Genomic DNA, 20,930 nt, shown 5'->3' with positions numbered 1-20,930 from the left:
GTAAGTCTGCACGCTGTTCCAGCTCTCCTTTCTCCCTGTGTCATTGAAGGAATTACTCTTGATCCTGGATCCTGTGGAATTCCTCACGTGTTCCTGTTAAACCAGGAGCAACTCTGCCCTTGGGATAGTGAGGGAGAGAGTGTTATCCTAATGTGTTATTAAGCAGCTGCCCGTACAATATTTAAAATAGACAATGCAGAGGATAAAATAAATTATTATAATTTAAATTCTGTTGTGCTTGTAGAAGATTGAGAACATTCATCACTCTGTATGCCTCAATAAGAAGTGTAGCCTAAATTTTTCCCAACCCTCTCCAGGTTCCCCAATCAGTGTGCAGTTGCTTTGAGATACCCATATGTTCACAGGTAACTTTAAATATTAAATTGATTTGGAAATTAATTTGGCAACACAAAATCCCATAGGATAAGGAAGTCAGCATCATCACCCCCCTTCCAGTTTAGAGCAGGTCATGACTAAGACTAAGGTTAGAAAACCAGAACCTGCTTTTTGACTGTAATTTAAATTTCTCCTCCCAGCCTCCTGGCATGTCACAGGAATATAGTTACTGCCCTACAGAAATTTTAATTTTCCTAGTCTGGCATCCCATTCCTGGCAGTGATCGACAGCAGATGCTCCAGCAGAAGACAAAAACATTGGCAATGCAAGCAAATTGCAATGAAATTCCATGTAGGAATGTCCTTGCTCCCAAGAGACACTTCTCCCACAGCAGGCTGGGTGAGTGGGTGGGGTATGGATCCATATAATCTACTTTTCCATGGCAGGAGGGAGAACACAATTTACAACTGCAGGACAACCCTGGTGTGTCCATATCTGCACCTGGCTGGATGCTCCTTGCCCAGCTCCATGTGGACCTGCCTGGTGCAAAGGTGTTGATGGCAACCCTTCCAAGAGGACAGGGATGTTTAAGATCTCCCTGTGTTTTAATGTTTTTTTTTTTTTTTTTCCCTGAATCTCTGGGATTACTTTCTGTAAAATCTGCATCAGAGTTTTGCTCAGAGGAACAAGGAGATGCAAATTCCAGAAGTGCCATTTGTGGGGACACAGTGAGTGTCACCACAGTGGCTGAGGACACCATGGGCTCCACGGTGTGGGGAAGACCTTTGAATCTACTCCTGCTCGTGTGTGCAGGGTTGGGAATAACTCCCTGGTGTCCCAGGAATTCTGCACTCGTGACCCAGAGCCGTGTCCTGAGGGCTCCCAGCTCTGCTCCTCTGGCAGCAGCAGCCATGTGTCCCCTTGGATGGCTCCCTGCTCTGCCTCAATAGCTGTTTGTCATGATCCTTAATGCCACAGCTGCTTGCTTACCCCAGGTCATCTGCTTTTATTAGTCCTGCCCCACCACCCACTGAAACCCACACCAGTTGGGAGGGAGATCACTATCCACATCCAAAAATAGCATTTCTCTGGCCCCACTCTTCCAGAGACCGGGGAAACTCGGGGCTTTTCCTTCTTTTCTGACTTCCAGTTGTGCTGGTTTCCCTCCTGCTGCCCCATGAAGGCCGGAGCAGCTGCCCTGGCAGCCGGGATCCTCGGAGGCACCGGGGTGCTGCTCTTCCTCATCTCCTTTGGGACAGATTATTGGCTCCTGGCCACGGACACCTGCGGGGTCTTCCAGCATGGGAACAGCACTCTGAGCACCGGGGGGGTGAGCTCTGAAATCTTTGAAAGAATTTAGCTAAATAATTTCCAACCTAAAGTTTTGAAATCTGTGATAATGTTTATGCTCGGTGAAAGTGACCTGTTAATGTAAAAGTTCAGCCTTAGGTAAAATTTTAATTTCTTTAAAATTCCACCTAGCTTTTCCATAATATTGAGCATTTTTACTGGAGTTAATTGTGTCTAGGAAACATTAAGACCTCTGTAATCTGGGAGATAATAACATTAGGGAATGAAAGGCAAAAAATTTAAGAGCTTAATTGTTGACAGCATTTCCCTCTAAAGACAAAAAGTATCTCCTGATACTTTCCATTAAAAGACTTCTCCCTCTGTAGTTTCTTGATTTCAGACTTGTTCATGTTTATAAGTGTGGGGCTTGGCAATCACTTCCATCTGAGGTGATACAGCTGCAGCACAGACACCAAACAAAAGTGAACATCAGACACAGAGCAGAGTTGACAGGTTCCTGCATGTCCAACCAGTGGCCTGGGTATCCTCAAAGTAAGATTTATATAGGATTTTAGTTAGCAGGAAATGTAATTTTCCAGGGACAGCTTGATATTTTAGTGCTAAGGGTTGGTGTCACTTGTTTATAGATCCCTCAAGTTGGATTTTCTCTGCGCTTGCTGTTGTCTAACTCTTCAATGAAATAACAACCAGATCAGTTCCTTGAGCTACCCACTCCCCCGAAATGTTTTTGTGCCAATCAATGTGTGGTTTCCATTACAAAATGACAGGAAGATCCTTGTTGTGTGCAGACTTTTTGTTACTTCAAAGTTCAATCCAATTAGGTTTGATTTTTTTCCTGGTGCAGTGAGTCACCCTGGGTAAGCATCATGATGCCAGCAAGAAATATTTTTCTTTCATTTCAGAATCCCATAATCAAATGTAGGGCACTGTTTGCTTGAGTCATGGTTCAAAATGACTTTCCCAACTTAGAAAAAAAAAAAAAAAAGGGAAAAAATGCCTGGAGAAGGGAAACAGAAAAACAGGGTCTTTAGTTTCACTCATCTCGGTAAAGCCTGGGGATGGCAGAGACAGAAAAGTGCCACTTGTTTTTCATGCACTTGGGAAGTGACAGTGTTAATTGTTTCACATTTTAGTTGTTTTCCAAAGTGGAGAGAGCAGAGATGATGCACTGCATGACACGGATAAGCATCTCAAACATTTCAGAGACACTCTTGGCCAAGTGTTGGGGAGCCTGACGCTGAGGCAGTGACTTCAAAAGCAGCAGGCAGAAATAGGAACTGCTCTTACTTTTCCCTCTGAGCTATTTTATTTCTATTTCAGACACCGTTTCTATTATTTCTATTTCTGTTACTGGTTGTGGATAACAGGCTCTGTTTTTACCTTCTCTGCCCTTTCTTAAACTGTCAAATCCTGTCCCTTACAGATAAGGATGGGCTGAGTATGTGGCAAACTCAGTGAAATGTGCTGTGGATGCACCAAGTCAGAGCCTCCAGCTGAGGAAGTTTCAGGGCTGAATGTTCCCCTTCTTGTAATCAGGATTTTATCCTGAAAGTAAAAGGAGAATCAGGTCAGAGCTCTGGAAGCTGCTGTAATGGGATGCATAAAAACATTGAGGCTAGAGAAGCTGAAGATCTCTGGGGAGATCTTAGAGCCCCTTCCAGTGGCTAAAGGGGCTCCAGAAGACCTGGACAGGGACTTGGGACAAGGGATGGAGGGACGGGACAAGGGGCATTTGTCTGGCTTGCCACTGCCAGAGGGATATTAGGGAGAAATTCTTCCCTGTGAGGCCCTGGCACAGGGTGCCCAGAGAAGCTGTGGCTGCCCCTGGATCCCTGGAAGTGTCCAAAGCTAGGTTGGACAGGGCTTGGAGCAACCTGAGCTAGTGGAAGATGTCCCTGCCCATGGCAGGGGGTGGCACTGAATGGTCTTTAAGGTCCCTTCCCACCCAAACCTATTAACCTGTGATAGGATAAGTACCTCTAGCACCTCCCTGTTAGTCCCATCTCCTTTCTCTGGTTCACAGGGCAGATTCCTCTGTGGACATTCCCCATCCATCACAAAATCTAAGATTGTCACAGTCCTGTCTCCTTTGCCAAACTGCGTGTGAAGATGATAAAACTGGTTTTGAGATAATTTTAATAAATCCTTTGGTAAATCTTCCATGACCAAACTTTGCAATATCATCCCTTCTGGAAAGACCAAAACCTGGTGCCCGCTGGTCTGGTTTGGGGGTTGGAAGAAGGAGTGTGAGGAGTAGAACACAGTCAGAAGGCCTAGATCCCTGAAATTCCCATCCAGCTTTGGTCAAGTTTTTAAGCCCCCTGGTCCAGCAGGGGCTTAAGGAGCAGAGAAGGCAGAAAATGGAAGGAGCAGAGAAGGCAGAAAATGGTTTGTGCAGGTCTGCAGGACAATTTGTTATCAGAACATTTCCTGGCTGGGACATGTGGTCAAGGACTGCAGCTCTTCCATGTTCCCCAATCCCTCTAAAATGGACTCAAAAAGCAAATGAAAGAAAAATAAATAAATAAATAAATAAATAATTAAATCAACTTCTGTCTAAGCAAAGCATACACTTTTTGTACCATGATCTTCCCTGTTTCAGCCTGGATTTTCATTCCCCCCCAGGCTGAAACTCCAGCAGAAGTCGGGAAGGAGATCCTCATTTTCCACCATGAGGGTTTCTTTTGGCGGTGCTGGTTCTTTGGTGAGGGCCACTCTGAGACCATCTGGACCTTCTGGTACAGTGAGTACAATGTCACCACTCTGTATCCACAGCATTCCCTCACAGCTTAATGGGAAACAAAACAGGAAGTGCTCCCAGGGATGAGGAGACAGTTCTTATTTAATTTTTGTCATTCTCATCTTCTGTCAAAAGCAAACCTGGCTCTTTTTTTTTTTTTTTTTTTTTTTCCCCTTTCTGTGCTCAGTTTTTGACTTAGATTTTGCTCTCAGATGGCTGTTCACAGAAATATTGCAACCTCTTGAGGTTGTTTGATTTATCACCTGTAAAGTTATGTGAAGTGGTGGCTTCCATCAGCAAAGAGAAGAGCCTTTCCTGCCTCCCCCTCCCTCCCAATACCTCCTGATGTTTGTGTTCAGCAAAGTCCTGTAAATGTGAGCCCATGTCCTTCCTGCCCTTGCTCTCCTGTCCCTGTTTTCTGCTTCCAGGTACTCAGCATTCCCAGCTCCCCCCAATTTCAGCACTGGGAAGGCTGGAACTGCATGTTCACAGTGTCCCTGGGTGCTCAGAACCAGTGGTGCACCATGGAAAACCATTTTATTTAAAAATCTTACCTTCTTTACTTTTTAAGATCATGGAAATTACACTTGAGAATAAACAGAGAGGGAAGCAAAATCCTTTTTTTTTTTTTTTTTGGAAAACACATTCAACTCTTCAAAAACAAATTGAAGGAAAGGGTGAAACCTGTTCTGTGGCGCTGGTTGGTGTCAACCTGGTGTCCCTTGTGCAGTGAAGGGTTGGTCCAGTGAACCAATGTTTTAGTTTGCAATATGTAACCAAAAATGTGTATTCTATTTCCATGTGTTGAAACTGGTTGGAGAGGTGTATTCTTTATCTCTACAACCCAATGTACAACCCATTCCTCATCACTCTCGGGGGGAGGATGGGGGATGCCTTAAATGGGCAGCTGTTAAAACCAGGTGGAGCAGTGTTCTTTATCCCTTCCACCACCCATCCTCCCTGCAGGAGTATCTGCTGTTCATGGGCCATCCAGGCTCACTGCAGGGCTGAGACAATTACATCATCCCACTGGGAGAGGTCCACCCAATGGGAGTAGCCAACTGTTCCTACCTAAATAAAAACTGAGGCCCAGGAACACCAGCACAGCCTGTTTTCCGCTGGGTTCTCGAGGAAGACTGGACCCATCTTGCCATTACTGGACCCTTTTCTACAGGATCATCTCTAGTCCAACAGAACCACATCTGTTACTCCAGGAGGATTTATTTGGACTGCTCCCAACACCCTGACCAACAGGGTGCCAGGTCAATTCTCTGACTCTGTCAGGGTTTTCTAGGATTTTTGTTTGTTTGATTGCTCGGGTTTTTTTTAGCATTCCTAGTAAAAAACCTGTAATTTCTATTCCCATACTTTTTCCTGAAAGCCCCTAACTGCAAAAGTACAATAATTTGGAGAGAGAGGTTTGCATTCTCCATTCCAAGGGGAGCTCTGGCTTTCCTTGGAGGACACCTGTCTTTCCAAACCAAGACAAACAGGTGCTCCCACCAGGATTAGGACAGGAGTGAGATGACACCAGGACACGCCTGGCACCAGCCCTGCTGGGGGCCGCAGCTCTACAGTAGGATTTGGGATAAAAAGCCCCTAGATTTTAAATAAATTCTGCAAAGGCTTTAAACACCACAAAAACTTTGGCCCTGTGCCCACCAAGGCCTCGATGGAAGATGTTCCTGTGGTTGTGGAGCAGCACAATCACCTCAGAGGGCACTTCCCTGCAAATAATGCAGGTTCCCACACTAAATTTACTCTGCACTGATTAAAATTTCAAATGACTTTGCTGTCCCCCAGCCCCTGACCTGTTTCCTGTAAAATCTTGCAGGAATACTTCTCGCCACCATTCAGCTGAACAGTGGGAGGTTTTCCACGTGGGAAATTTGCGATAAAAAATGGACAAGCTTGAGAACAGGGAATTTGCTACTGAATTACATTATATGGAAATACATAATATAATTTTACCTGAAGTAAAATGAGTCACTCTGATAACTGGCGAATTTTTTGCTACTTCTTTATGTATTTATTATAATAGGATTGATCATGGCAAATTAATTTACTGCTCTTGTGGATGTAATAATTAATTCAATAGGTATTCCATAGTCAATTTAGCATGAACTAATGTCCACCTATTATAAAGTGCTCCTTTGAGCTGGGGAACATATTTAAATAAGTGGCCAACCATTAATTAATTCATTTAACATTCATTCTATTACTGTTAATCATGATAAGCCTCAGTGGTATTAATATTGATGGGGCACTTCCATTCTAATTGTGCTTTTCCTTCTCACGAGCTGGAGGTCTTGGAAGTACCTTATTCTGGTACCCAAACATTTTGACCCTTCCAGGTGTTCAGGTACATTCTCTGGAGGAAAGGAGCAATGAGAATATTGACACTGACTTCAGTTGTTCCATATTTTGTGAATTTTGTCCACCTCACACTCAGGTTATGAAGATAAGAAGATGTGCAAGAATCAGTCTCAGATCCTCTGATATCTCCCCTCTTTCACAATTCTTATTTCTATTTTTATTTTTCCCTCTAACCAAGGTGTATGATCTTTTTTCCTCCACAGCATTCTGATTTCACTGAGGGTTTTACAGGTTTTGCAAAATGGCACATTACCATCTCAGTACTCTAAGTGATTCTGCAGGAAATGAAACCAAATGGGGATTTAATTGATTTAATTCTTCTTTTTCTTCATCTTTTGCAGCCAGCCAAGCACACCCCAAGTTCTGCATGCATGGCTACCTCTTCCCCATGCCCATTGCTGTGGGACCTTTCCCCCATCCCTCCTATGACACAACTGCAGGTGAGTTTCTTTCCTTCTCCCCCAGCAGCTCCTTTCCCAAGGGATCAGGCAGAGGACTGGGATGTGTGTCAGTGCTGTGGTTCTCCTGTTGTAAATTCACATGGGCCAAGCATGGCCAAGACCTTTGGAAAGCTCCTTCACAAACCAATCCTGCTTGGTTTGCTGCCCCAGGCACACACTGAGAGGTTCTCCCACATTTTCTCTACTCCAGTCTGGTCATGCTGGGATGGGCTGTGCTCCCTCCCACGGGGCACTCAGCATCTACTCCTATGAGCAAGGCAGGAGGATAAATCCATTCTTCTCCCATCTCCTCACTCACTGGGAAGAGCTGGAGCCAGACAACCCAAACCCAGTCTGAGTGCTGACTCTGTCCCAGAATCTGATTTCCCGGGATAGCTCAGGTGTTGGTTTGTTGCAAGACAAAATAAACAAGCACTGGAAAATTGGTTAAAGACCAAATTGTTAGAAAATCCATGCAAGTGACTGGCTTATTTTTAAAGTGCTGAACATTGCGCAGTTGGAGAGCTCCCTTTCAACTGGGTCCCTTTTTATTTATGTTTCTCTATATTTTCCAAGTTCTTTAATGAATCAGCTGCTGTTAGGAATTTTAATTCGCTAAATTGGTGGCAGCAGTTAGAATTAATTCAATGATCTTTTTTGAAATGAATTGATTTCTTTAAATAGTGTGCATCAGTCTGCCTTGCCTCCGGGGATGCAGGGCAGACGTTCTGCACAAACAAACATCTTGACCTTTTCCTCAGCCTTTAGTAGTACCTTTTTATAGTTTTGTGGGGTTTTTTTTTCTATGAGAAAATTAATTTAAAAAAAAATATTGTCAGTAGGAGCATGTGAGGGAGAGCAGCTTGTTTCTTTGGCTGTGGTGTGCAGAATTCCTGCCCCGGGGAATGCTCCGTGGTGTCAAATGGATACGAGGGACTTGTGGAGGGAGGAGGAGGAGGAGCTGGTGCAGGAAACACGCTGGATAAGTAGTGGGATTTTTTTCTGCTTGGGAGAGACAGGCACAGGTTCTGAATGATCCTGCTGATGAACACACACACTGTTTTTTTTTTTTTCCCTTCCTAAATAAAGGGCGCTGTAGGCATCTGTCCCTGCCTGTCAGCAGAGAGAGATGAAACCATCCCCAGCTGCCTCCCAGGTGTGTCCCCTGGGACAATCCCGGGACCACCTCGATATTCTCAGAGGTGTTTTCCGACCTGAGTGGTTCTGTGAAGGTGCCGGGGATGCACCTGAAGTATCAGGGCCTGCAGCATCCCCTCTGGGGACATGGGGGTGGCTCTCATTTTGGGCAGGGGGAGCACGGGGCTGCTCCCTTGCCCCAGTCCTCTGCAAAACCCTCGGGAGCAGCAGCCACTTCTGTCCTTAGCACCCTTTTCTTTCTACCCAGTCCATCCTCATTTGCAAACGCTGACAGAAGAGGAGGCTGTCCACGGAGAGGGGTCCTCCAGCTATTACCTGCTCCAGAGATAATTCTGCCTTATCTGCATCCTCTTAGGCTCCCTGAGAGAAACGGGTGACGGGAGGTTAAACATGAAAATGAATTCTGTGGTTTTGGAGAGTTCAAGATATTTATCTCTCCCTAAGTGGCTCTCCTGACAAAATGGTTTCAAATGAGGAAAACACATCTCCTCTGTATCATTTTTCTTTCAAGTGTGAATCATTTCAGCACTACTCACTTGCTTATGCTCGGCTTAAATAGAGCTGGAGCTTCTGGAAAACAACTGGCAGGGCAAGATGTGGTGGTCCAAGGGATTGGATAAATCAGGGGATGGAGAGCAGGGTATCAGAGGGTCTCTGCTGGAAGACCACTACCTTTGGATGAGGTTTATGGGAGTTTGGGAGACTTAAATTTGTTTTAAAAGCATCCCATCCTGTTCCTTCTGGTGGGATGTGATGGACCAAAGTTGCTCAGCTCTGCCTGGGGTGGCTGTATGAATTCACATCCAAACCCCCAAATTCCTTGGATGGAGAGGCAGCTGCTCTCTTGCCCCATTCTCTTTCCTGGAGTCAAACAAGGCCATTAATGGGGGAACTCATGAGCTCCCGTTTTCCCTCCAGTCCTGCTAGCCAACAGTGCTTTTATTTTAAGCTGGGAGCCTGGCACCTTCCTAAAGTGTTAATTAAAGTGGAACAAAGCTGTGGTCTGAATCCACCTCTCCAAATCTTGCTATTTTCTTTCCTTTCTTGCCAAGCTTTTCCAACCTCCCCCGGCACAGCTAAGAGCAGTGTCCTTTCCTCCCACCCCTTTTTTTGGTGTGCTTCCCTGGCAAACCTTCCCAACCCTTTGGCCTCGTTCCAGTCCCATTCTGTCGGGCATGACATTCCCCCTGAACCCGTGGCTGTTCCAGGTCCCCTGGCATGGCACGTCACAGGTTGTTGTTTTTACTGTTGCTAAAGCAGGAGTTTAAACATGGCATCATTAGGAAAAAAAGATTTCTGAGGTTGAAGAAAGCCTCTTTCCCCCTCCTTTCACTGACTTTGCTTCTGTTGCAGTGTACAGAGGATTTTGGACGGCGTTCATCCTGCTGGCCGTGGCTGCTGGGCTCGTGGGGGGGCTCCTGCTGGTGTGTGGGGTCCCCTTCTCCAGCCCCCGCTCCTACAAAGTTGGGGGAGGATTCCTGCTGCTCTCAGGTGAGGGGACACCGCTGGGGCAGGGTGGCTTTGGAGTGGGGATGGAGTGCTGCTGCAGGAGATGGGGCTCTGATGGGAGCAGCAAATGATTTCCCTCTTCCCCACTGGAATTAAACCTCTGGGATAATATTTGTATGGCTACTCTGAGCAACCTTGTGCAGTGGAAGGTGTCCCTGTCCGTGGCCTTTATTGTCTTTAAGGCCCCTTCCCACCCAACTCATTCTGTTACTCCAATGATTCTGCTCTCAGCGAGGCTTTAGCAAGGTAGTCCTTAGCCCTATCAAGGCTGAGATTTTTGAAAATCACTTTTGTTTTTGCTATTCCTCTATTCAAGCCTTTTATTTCAGTAAAGCCTGCAGGTGTGTTAAGCCTGGGCAGCATCAGCCCCACTCAGTTCCCCAAAGTCAGGCTTTGCATTTGGGCTGCTCCTGCCTCTGCTGTTAGCTTTGATAGAGCTGGAAACCCACAGAGTGATGAAAAGCAAACCCCATGATCCAAAATGGGAGGGCTGGCTTAAGGAGACCTGAAAAGATGAAACGCTGGCACTGCAGGAAAATGAATTAAAAATAGGCATTTATTCATTTTTCCCACTGCTGTTACCGATGATTCCACTGAATTATCACTTGGGCTTTTTCCTTTTCTGTATTTGAGAGGAATAACTGGCTTCAGTAGTAGAAATACTTGATTTATACCAGTGACTCAAACTCAGAAAAAAGCTCTTTTATGACTCAAGCAGCCACAGGCTGGAGCTCAGTTGAACTGCGCCAAGTGAAGAACTTGGTAATGAAATCAAGCCTTTTCTCTGAAAAAAACACTGCTTAATTGCAGATCTTGCACCAGCTCCTGATTCCTCATATCTGACATGATATCAGGAAGATAAATTACATGAGACACTGCCTTTGCTCTCAGTTTATGGTTCAAGTGAGCCCAAATTTGGGGCCCTGAAAAGATTAATGAAGATATTTACAAGAAAAGTCCTGACACTGACCTATGTCCCCAGCTGCCACATCTATGCAGCTTTTAAAGTCCTCCAAGGATGGTCATTCTACCCCTGCCCTGGGCAGCCTGTGACAGACATGGACAATGCTTTCCATGCAGAAATTCCTGCTGCTGTCCAACCTGAGCCCATCCTGGCGCAGCTTAAGGCCATTCCCTCTCCTCCTGTCCCTGTTCCCTGTGCAGAGCTTGACCCCCCCAGCTGTCCCCTCCTGTCAGGGAGTTGTGCAGAGCCACGGTCCCTCCTGAGCTCCTTTTCTCCAGGCTGAGCCCCTTTCCCAGCTCCCTCAGCCTCTCCTGCTGCTCCAGCCCCTTCCCAGCTCCCTTCCCTTCCCTGGACACGCTCCAGCCCCTCAGTGTCCCTCTTGTCGTGAGGGTCCCAGAGCTGCCCCCAGCACTGGAGGCGCTCCAGCAGTGCCAGCACAGGGGACAGCACTGCCCTGATCCCTCTGGACACCATTCCTGATCCAAGCCAGGTGTCTTGCTTGGATCTTGCCCACATGGGAACACCTGGAGGTTGTTTTCCACAAATAGGTTCCCAGCCATGCTGCTGGGTCCCTTTTTATTTATAGTTTTATTTATAGTTCTTATTTATTTATTTATTTATTTATTTATTTATTTATTTATTTATAGTTTTATTTATTTATAGTTTTCTATAGGGCTGTTGTGATCCCATAATAATCCAAGGCCTATACCAGGGCAGGAGGCTTTCTCTTCCCATCTGTAGTCTAGGCTCCCAGGAGGCAGCAGATGTCCCTGAGGAGTGTGTCCAGCCTGCACTTTGGGCAGAAATATCACAGAAAAGGATGTCGAGTAATACTCAGCCGTCTTCCTTTTTTTTCTTTTTCATTGTTTTTCCACTTTATTTGACTACTCCTTGATTAAAAGGCTGGGGCTTCGAATGTGACACTTTTTAGAAGAGCTGATTATGCATCACATAAACCTCTTGGCATTAGACAAAGATGCTGCTGTTAAAATTGAAGTTTGTATTAATGCAGCTTCAATCTGAGCAGCAATCATTGTTATTAACAGTCATTCAGGGGAACGAGTTCAGCTGGAAGACACTTCCTACTACATTTTCCATTCAAATGATAGCAGAAGGATTCAATGTGTTTTTCAGCAAAATTTCCTTAGTGTTTGAACTGATCTTTTTATTCAGGGGTGGGGGCTTATCCTGATCTCAGACCTCTGGATCCTGCTTGGCCCTGGCTTCTGAGTGGATTTGGGTTGCATCCCTCCATGGTTATTTTCTCATTATCTCTTCTAAAAATATTTTGCATAATTGCACTAAGCAGTAGGAACAATGGATTTAACACAGCCTCAAGTCCCCAGCCATTCCCTTCCTTCGGATAGCAGGGATGTGCAGGGATGATGCAGGAGAAAGCGCCTCTTGTCTTCTAATCATGGCCTGCAGGTCAGTGTTAATTAACCTCCCTTGCAGAAAGGATCTCTCCTTGAGGAAGTGTGAAAAAGCTGGCAATCTGCAGAGTGGGAATGTGGTCTGGCAGTTGGAATGGGAGATGGAGCACCAGGACTGTGGGATGTCCCAACCTCACAGGGAACCCTCCACCAGCAGCTTTGTTCTGCCCACCAACTCCCTGCTTTTGGGAGAAGTCGTGGTTGTTCATTGCAAAATGATGTCAATTTTTCCACCAAAAGGCTCTAAAGATACTACTGGTGCAAATGCATCCCCAGACATTTCTGGGTGACCAGCCTGGCATGGTCCTGAGGAGGGTTGTGTGTCTGTCTGTTCCCAGGGGAATCCAGTGCCCAAGGGTGAGGATTGTTATGGCTCAACTGGATCCCTCTGGATTTCCCTCTGAGATGCCTTTTATTTAGTGTACATTCCAGAGGGTAAATCTGATTGTGCCAGCTCCCCTAACCAATGGACTACTCTGGGAGGTGTTTCTGAGAGCCCTTCCAAAGCACTGGAGCCATTTCTCTGGATTTCCTCCACTGGGTGACTCTGGAAAGAGCTGGAGCCCATCTGACATTTGCTGGTGCTGCTTTTGCATGTCCACAGACCCAGCTGAGCAGTTTTCCCTGCCAGCCTTCTCCCAAAAGCACCTGGAATACGTGAGCCAAGAGCCAGTGTGCTGCTTTCCTCCCAGCATTTGCTATCTCAGAATGAGCTTTAGCACTACCAAGGGGCAGCAGATCCTACGTGGTGCCTGATTGTCCCTTTGTTTCAGTAGTCAGAGGTTGGTTAATTGTCACTGCAATGTCACTGAGAGGGCTGGGTGAGCTCTGTGCTGCAGCTTCTGGAAGAACTTTGAGTTCTGAGACAACTTTGTTCCTGGTCCTTTATTTTTCCTAGCTTATGCTGCTCCATTTTGTTTTCCTTTGGGTATTTTAGAGACCAAACTTAGAGTGCACGCTGGCACACATTGCCCAAAGAGGCTATGGATGCCCCATCCCTGGAAGTGTTCCAGGCCAGGTTGGATGGGGCTTGGAACAACCTGGGATGATGGGTCACATCTCTGCCCATACTGGGGACTAACCTGTTCTTCAGCATGGGACAAAAGGGCAGATTTCCCAGTCCTGTGACTTGAAGTGCAGGATTTTTTGCTCAGATTCTGCTTCCCAAATGGAGCAGCTCCACTTTGGCAGTCTCAGGCTTCCCATGTTCAGTGAAGGCTGACAGTCATGGAAGGGCAGATGAAGGTCACCCCTCCATTTCCTTGTTATTAACATCCTTAAGAGGCAACGACTGAGAGAGGAGAATGAGTCAAAGTTCATTATTCTCCTAATTAGCAGATCACACAAAAGTTCAGTAGCTTCCCCAGAATAAGAGTTAAAGATTGAGTTCACTCACCTGTCCCCACAATTAGCAGCTATAAAGGTGTCACAAGGAAATAAAGGGAGAGAAAGGAAAAGCTCTACTTCAATTTGCCCACACGGAAGATGCAGCTCCACTGGGAGAGGGGGATGGAGCTCCAGGCTCCTGGATCTGCAGCACACAAAGGAGACAGATTTAATACCCCACTGCAATCTTCTGGCAATTAGCCCCTCCCCAGAAGATGCCATTGACCTCATCAGCCTGGAGATGGAGTTTCGCAGTTAATTTTTTCCCAGTGCCATCCTAATGAACAGAGGCAAAGAGGGAGAAGGAGGCAAGGAAAAGGATCACTAGGGTAATTTTCTGGTGGAGAAAGCACAGGGATGCTGAGAGGAGCATGGGAATGAGGTTTGGTGATGTCTTCCTTTACCCAAACCCAATACACACCCTGTGTCTTGGGTGTGGGTGCCAATGGCAGTGTCATGTTCAGGACAGAAAACTACATTTTTTTCAGTTTTTCATCTGGCTGCCCAAAGCAGGAAGGAATCTGTGTCTCTACACCCAAAACTGGCAGGAAACAAAGATGATTTTTTGCTGTGTCCAATACTAAAAGCCACAGAGGGCAGGGGGTAAAGTGAAACCTGTTCAATAGATGAAAAATCCCAAACACAACAGCATTTTAAAACAGAAGTGCTGAACACTTGGTTAATGTGGGAGTGAAACATCCTGGTTTTCTCATGATGAAGAGGCTGCTGATGGCTGTAACTGTGACACATTTTAGGTAGGTTGATTGCTCCAAACAAGCATTTCTGGCTGAGCAGATTCTGGTGAGCTGCCCTTCCTGAGCTCCCACCATCCTTTGTCTGCGCCTGCCCTTCTGATTTTTCTCTTCCCACCGAGGGCATGGTGTAAATCCCGGGGATTCTTCATCACTCAGCTGTAATTATTCCAGGGAAGAAGGCTGCTTGCTTTACATATTCTTGTCATTTGCCCAGAGTGTGAAAACATTCTTAATTTAGATGCCATGGCCGTGCCATCACCTCCAGTATCTGTTTAATAATAAATCCTTCCACACCAAGACCTGGAGCTTCTCCTGAGGCCAGAGGAGGGACCAATTCCCATTCCTCATCTCCTGAAGAGGTTGGGGATGGTGTGCCACCCACCCTTGGGGCTTCCCATGCCCTCCTCAGAAAGAACTGGAAGGTTTTGATCTGGTTACTTAAAAAAAAAAATATATATATAAATTGAGACTTAGGCCATCTAAATTGTCCTGGGAGAAATCAACACAGAATTCCTGGTTATTTAAAGCAAAATTCCAAAGTACTTTTCCATACCCACGTTCTCTGTCCCACCGGGGCTGAGCTTTCATTTGCGTCTCTTATGGTAGGTATTATAAGTTAATGAAATAGAAATTGATCTTTAAAGGAGCACTTTTCAAGGTTCAGTTGCTATCTAATTAATTTAATTTTAAATTACATCAGTAATAAAGACTTAATTGCCTTCTTATCAATACATTGTATTTTGTAAAGGACATGCGACTATTTGAACACACCATCTCTTTCTCATAGTAGAATAATTGGTATTTTAAGCATACAACTATCATAGTAAGTGTAAAATATTTATTTGTGCACTTAATTTCAAGTGGTAGCAAAACCTCAATGAACATGCAAATGTTCCAGCAGCTGCTGTTTAACTCCTTGGCTGCCTCTCCAGGAAAAACAAGGACTCCTCCAAGTCAGGGGGAATGGCTGGAATATCAGTGTGGGGTGATGTAAAGAATATTCGTATGGCTACACCAATTTTTGATTGAAGATTGCATCATTTTAGGGCATGGGAGGCAGTTTAGTAAATGTGACAGCTTAGTGTGGTGACCTGCCTCTTCTATCTCATTCCCAGAGGACTTTGAAGCCTCTTACCTTCATGTAAGTCTTATTTTTGTCTCTGAGATTTTTTATAACCATTATAAACAGAATCACAGTAAAACACAGATATATTTCCTTTGGATGAAGATTCAGTAACCTCTCTAAGCAGATAAATCAACGTCAAGCTTTACCCCTTTCCTTTCCTTAGCAGAAGAGCTGGGTTTTGGAGTGTATAATCTGCCAGGGAGAATAATTAAATAGACCACAACTACCTTTGATTTAAAAATGGCAAGGGGAGAAATTAAATCCTGCAGAAGCCACAACACATCCACAGAACTGTGTGGTAACTTGTCAACTAAATTAATTTCGAGCGATTCACTTCAGCCATAAAAATAATACAAGCTGTGATGTATTTCTTTCATATATGTGTGTGTGTGTATATCTGTATGTTATACAGCACCATTTAAAAATAGCAGCTTCTACCTGTGAAGCAGCAAGATCAGATATTTCTGAACTGCTTTCAGACCTGTCATCACACCGTCACTATTTAGCTTTAATAGTTGTTGAGTTTAAAATGCACCACAGAAATACATTTTTTAAATGATACAGAGTAAATGAGATTTGGGCCACTCTACTTTTTTGTCATCTGCTTCCAGCTTCATGGCATAAGTTGCTTATTATTATTGCTATTATTCTGGTATTTAGTAGGTATTTAGATTAAAATTTAGTAGGTATTATTCTGGTATTAAGTAGGTATTTAGATTAAAATCTCATGGCTGTGTGCCTTTCCTACCCTATAACATGTTGACCCTGCAGGCTCTGCTGGCTCTGGGAGTGGCAGTGGCAGAATTTTGCCATCAGCAGGGTTTGTCAAGGGACAATCTTTGCCTTCCTGGTGGGGATTGGCTATGACACTTCTTCCAAGGGTAGACAAAAAAAAAGGAAGAAGTTAAGTTTTGGTGCCTCTTCGTTAATATCTGAGAAATTAAAAGTGAAAGAGGTGAAACATCCCACTGTAAAGAGAGGAATGCAGGTCCCTGCTGGGAACATCAGCCCTGCTCTGGTAGTTTCTCCATGGCCTTATCCTGCTGAAGCAGAGCCCTCAGAAGTGCTGGTGGTCAAAGCAGAAGGTGTCAGAGGGCAGGAGCTGATGGCTGTGGTGTGGGGCTCTGCCATGGCCAGTGGCCTCAGCTTCCACAGGAACCTGCAGAGCAACGCCAGGAGCAGCAGCTCCTCAACACAAAGCTTTGATGCAGAGCACGAACGAGAAGCTGTTGTGATCTCTCCTCACCTTCGCTCCCGTGTTTCCTGCACAGGCAATAACTCAGTTCTGTCTCTCCCCCCAGGAGGTTTGTTTCTCCTGCTCGTGTTTCTCTTTGTGATGTGGAAGGAGTTTGCAGCCGACTTTCAGAAGTACATCCTCCTGGAGAGGAGCGAGGAGTGCCTGGACGATGTCCCCGTGCACGTCTTCTACGGGTGGTCCTTCATGTTCGCCGCTGCCGGGGTGCCCCTGGTGCTGCTCTCTGGACTCCTCTTCTTCTTGGTGGGCAGAGACATTCTGGATTCCCTGCAGTGAAACAACTGTGGAGAAGGCTTTGAGAAAATTGGGGATACGCTTTGGAAAGAAACACACCCGGGTTTTGAGGACTCCGTTGTTTTTGTAGCTCTAGTTGTCAGGATAGGTTATGCTTGCTCTCATGGGGAGGCAGGGATGGAGCTCTGGGCATCCACAGAATCCCAGGGTGGTTTGGGTGGGAAGGGACCTTAAAATCCACCTTGTTCCACCTCCTGCCATGGGCAGGGACACCTTCCACTATCCCAGGTTGCTCCAAGCACCACCCAGCCTGGGCTTGGACACTTCCAGGGATCCAGGAGCAGCCACAGCTTCTCTAGGTATCCTCTGCCGGGGCCTCATCACCCTCACAGCCAGGAATTCCTCTCCATCATCCCATGTCCTCTGGCAGTGGGAAGCCATTCCCTGTGTCGTGTCCCTCCATCCCTTGTCCCAAGTCCCTCTCCAGCTCTCCTGGAGCTCCTTTAGGCACTGGAAGGAGCTCTGGGGTCCCCCTGGAGTCTCCTCTTCTCCAGGTGAACACCCCCAGCTGCTCTCCCAGCCTGGCTCCAGAGCAGAGGTGTCCAACCACTGCCTATCCCAAACCAGCCCCGGCTGAACATCCTGCTCCAGCCTTTTTCCACTTTGGGGATATTTCAGCACATTGGTGGGGTTTGCACCAGTTTTTTTTTTTTTTTCCCACAGCCCAAGGGAAAGCAGCTCTCTGTCAGCAGAGCTCCACATCCATATTCAGCAGAGCTGGAGTTTTACAGCATTCCCAGCATCCTGGTTTCTTGTAAAAGGAAATCGAATCTGGCTGCGGCAGTGCAAGCAATAATGTCTATTTCTTAAAAGCAATTAAGGATGATTTTTTTCTTTTTCTTAGCTGGCTCTAATTGACGTCAAAGGACAACCATTTTAATGGGATGTCGGGAAACATGAGAAACTTTTTTGCTTCCTTAAAAGCCCTGCTTCTTAAGATACAAATGTACCTGGACCTAACATAACTTCCAATAAGGGAATAAACCAATATCTTTGGCTTGAAACATAACATGAATTAATTAGTATTTCTTTACAGCAATGCTTTACTCTGAATTTAATATTTTCCCTGGATGCAGTTTTGTGGGGATTCCCAACCCAAAAACTGAAAGGTGATCCCTGTTGAGGGAAAAGGAGTGGGGACAATAGCATGATATTGTGATATCACCTTGAGCTGTGCCTGTGCCCCATCAGTTCTTCAAGTGGCAAATTTCACTATAAATTTGTTTTGAATAATTTACTCTGAATCGAATATCTGAATTACTCTGAATTGAATCTTTTCCCCGGACACAGTTTGGGGAAGTTTCTCAGCCCAAGAACTGAATGATGCTGGGAGTTGGAGGAATGGCAGTGGGGACAATAGCACTGGTATTTTTTTGTGCTTTGTTTTGTTTGGCCCTGTCTGGCAGCTCAGCTGGGAGCTTGTATTATATGGACAAGAGTCAGATTCAAAAAGACAAAATTATACAACATTTAAATACATTTAAATTCTTGCAGTCACTCAGGTGGTTGGTTAACGTGGCAGTGACCCTATTGAGAGCAATCACCTCCTAATTCTGTACCAAATTTTGGGTATTGGGGGTGAAATAGTTTGTCCTGAATATGCAGAGGTTTGTAAAGACACTTGAGAAATGACAAAGATTTGATCTTGTCGTGTTTTTTTGGGCTGGAGCCTGGTGCTTTGAAGTAGTTTGTTGGGTCCTTGCTTGCCGAGCTCATTTGCATAGATTTTAAATCAAACCTCTCAAAATGCGCCGTTCTCATGGATGTCAGAGTTTGTGCTCAACTCACATCTCCTGAGCTTTGTGTCACACTATTGACTCAGTGCAGTTAATTAATAATGGAATGTAAATCTCTGCTAGAAAGCGCTGAAGATTGTTGGCAGTGTAAAAATGTTTGTTAATGCTCTTCCTAAAATATTATTCAAGTCTGGCGTTTCTTTCCTTTTGGAGCAAGTTCTAATTATTCTTTTACAAGATTCATGGCATATACAGAGTGAGAAATTGTAATTCCCCCATGTAAAGATTAGTTCTTTCATATGAATAACAGGCTTGGGCTACAGTGCTTAAGCAATATCCACACTGTTTTCCCTTAATAGAAATTTTGTTCAAATAGAATTGGGATGTGCAGGTAAAAATTACAGGTTTTTCCCAATGAATGGATATTTCATAACATTCCCAAATACACAGAGATTTTAGTGTTTTATTTGTCTGTTCTAAACTTTTTTTTTCCTCCCCTGATTCTCCTTGGGTTATGCCTGTTCCCCATCAGTTCTTCAAGGGACAATTTCTCACTATAAATTCCTTTTGAATAATTTTTGTCATTTAATTATCTATTCAATGTGGAGATGAACACTTATGGTCACAAAGAATAAAAGTATATAATCCAGGAGCAGAAGAGGTCAAGATTTACAGTCACTTGCCTTTCACTGATCCCATAAAACAATCCAAGCATGCAGAAATGATGATCCCATAAGAGACACCAGGGCAGAAGAATGAGAATGCAGCAAGAAATCCATCAGACTTATTGATATCTGTGAAGCTGAGGATCCCTGAAGTTGTGAATATAGAAGTGAGTTTTATATTATAGAATGAAATATTTATTAACTTTCTCCATCTGTTCTTTAAAAAATTTAGTTTAATGTCATCAAGGCATTTATGGAATACATTTAGCTTAATCATGCATTCATGCCTTAGGGAGTAAAGCATCCCTGGAGACTTGATCTTTCTGGATCAGCTCTAGAACAAGCAATAGTTTAAAATTCCATCATTCTTTGGAAAGAAACCACATGGCTTTGAATCATTCTTGAACAGAGGGTGTTTTATTTTAAATATCTGATATTGAGTGCATCCAGTTGTTGTCTGGTATTGAGCTTTTGGGTAACCTCATCAAATCCCTGGATCTCCCACAAATCTGGAAAATCTCTCAATATTAGATATATATCTAATAATCACAACAATAAGAAAGAATGAGACTGTAGAGTTGCATAATTAAAGCAATTAACTCCCTCATTAAAATTCCATGTTTATTGCCAGCACAAGGCCAAACGCATCATTTTGGTGGATTAAAAGAGTCCAATTCCTTTGCTCTCAAGTTTCAAGCTTCTCGTAGCAAGTGTAACTCAAGCAGACAAAATTTGCTGCTAGAGTCATCATTTCTGTAGGAGAAATTTCAAAAAAAGGAGCTCATGGGCTCAGTGGTGGAGTTGGAAATTGCAGAAACCACGGTCGCTTTCATCTGTTGAATGTGAAGTTTGATGAAAGGATATTATAGAGTAGTGACAAGGACCTAATTCTGATCCAAGTTTTGTCATTATAAATCATGAGTAATTCCGAAGGCTGCAGCAGACCCTTATCACTGCTAAACATCTGTAAGTCAGATCAGAACCGGGACTAATAAATACATTCAAAATGCATAATTAAAACAGTGATTTCACATCACTCTGATGAATTTTAGTCAAGGATTTCTTCAAGGATGCTTTTCTCACATTAGCATTTGATGTTAGTAAGCAATGAATAATTCCATTTTTTCTTTCCAACATCTGGGACACTTCCTGCTTTATTTGCTACTTACTGAGCACTCTGCAGGAAATATTAATGAACCCTGGGTGTTGAAACACGGGCCCTGTGGATCGTGCTCAGGAGGCAGCCTTACGTAGGAGAGGTGCCTTGAGATTAAGAGTTTGATTTTGGTGAAAGATATTGGGAGATCTGCTAAACCTGAGGGATATGCAGGGATCTGGGGAGGTTACCCAAAAGTCCTTGTAGCAACTTCTTTCAGGCCAAGGAGCTCTTCCCCGAGCTCTTCCCTCACACCTAGGAGATAACAATTAATAATAAAATTCTTTCCC

The 20,930-nt window shown here is 44.6% G+C and overlaps 1 protein-coding gene across 1 annotated transcript; it reads left to right on the top strand.

Annotated features, from left to right (window-relative positions):
* Positions 1 to 1,439: 1,439 nt before the first annotated feature.
* LOC136374617 (transmembrane protein 182-like) lies at positions 1,440 to 17,281 on the top strand. Its single transcript, XM_066340022.1, has 5 exons — positions 1,440 to 1,666; positions 4,273 to 4,390; positions 7,105 to 7,203; positions 9,715 to 9,852; positions 16,836 to 17,281. The coding sequence occupies exons 1-5, from the start codon at positions 1,514 to 1,516 to the stop codon at positions 17,063 to 17,065; spliced, it is 738 nt and encodes a 245-aa protein (XP_066196119.1). The 5' UTR covers positions 1,440 to 1,513; the 3' UTR covers positions 17,066 to 17,281.
* The last annotated feature ends 3,649 nt before the right edge of the window (positions 17,282 to 20,930 follow it).

Source organism: Sylvia atricapilla, chromosome Z (genome assembly GCF_009819655.1).
Source record: "Sylvia atricapilla isolate bSylAtr1 chromosome Z, bSylAtr1.pri, whole genome shotgun sequence".
NCBI classification, from domain to species: Eukaryota; Metazoa; Chordata; class Aves; order Passeriformes; family Sylviidae; genus Sylvia; species Sylvia atricapilla.
Note: the sequence above shows the minus strand (reverse complement) of the source record. Positions and strands in the feature narration are given on the sequence as shown.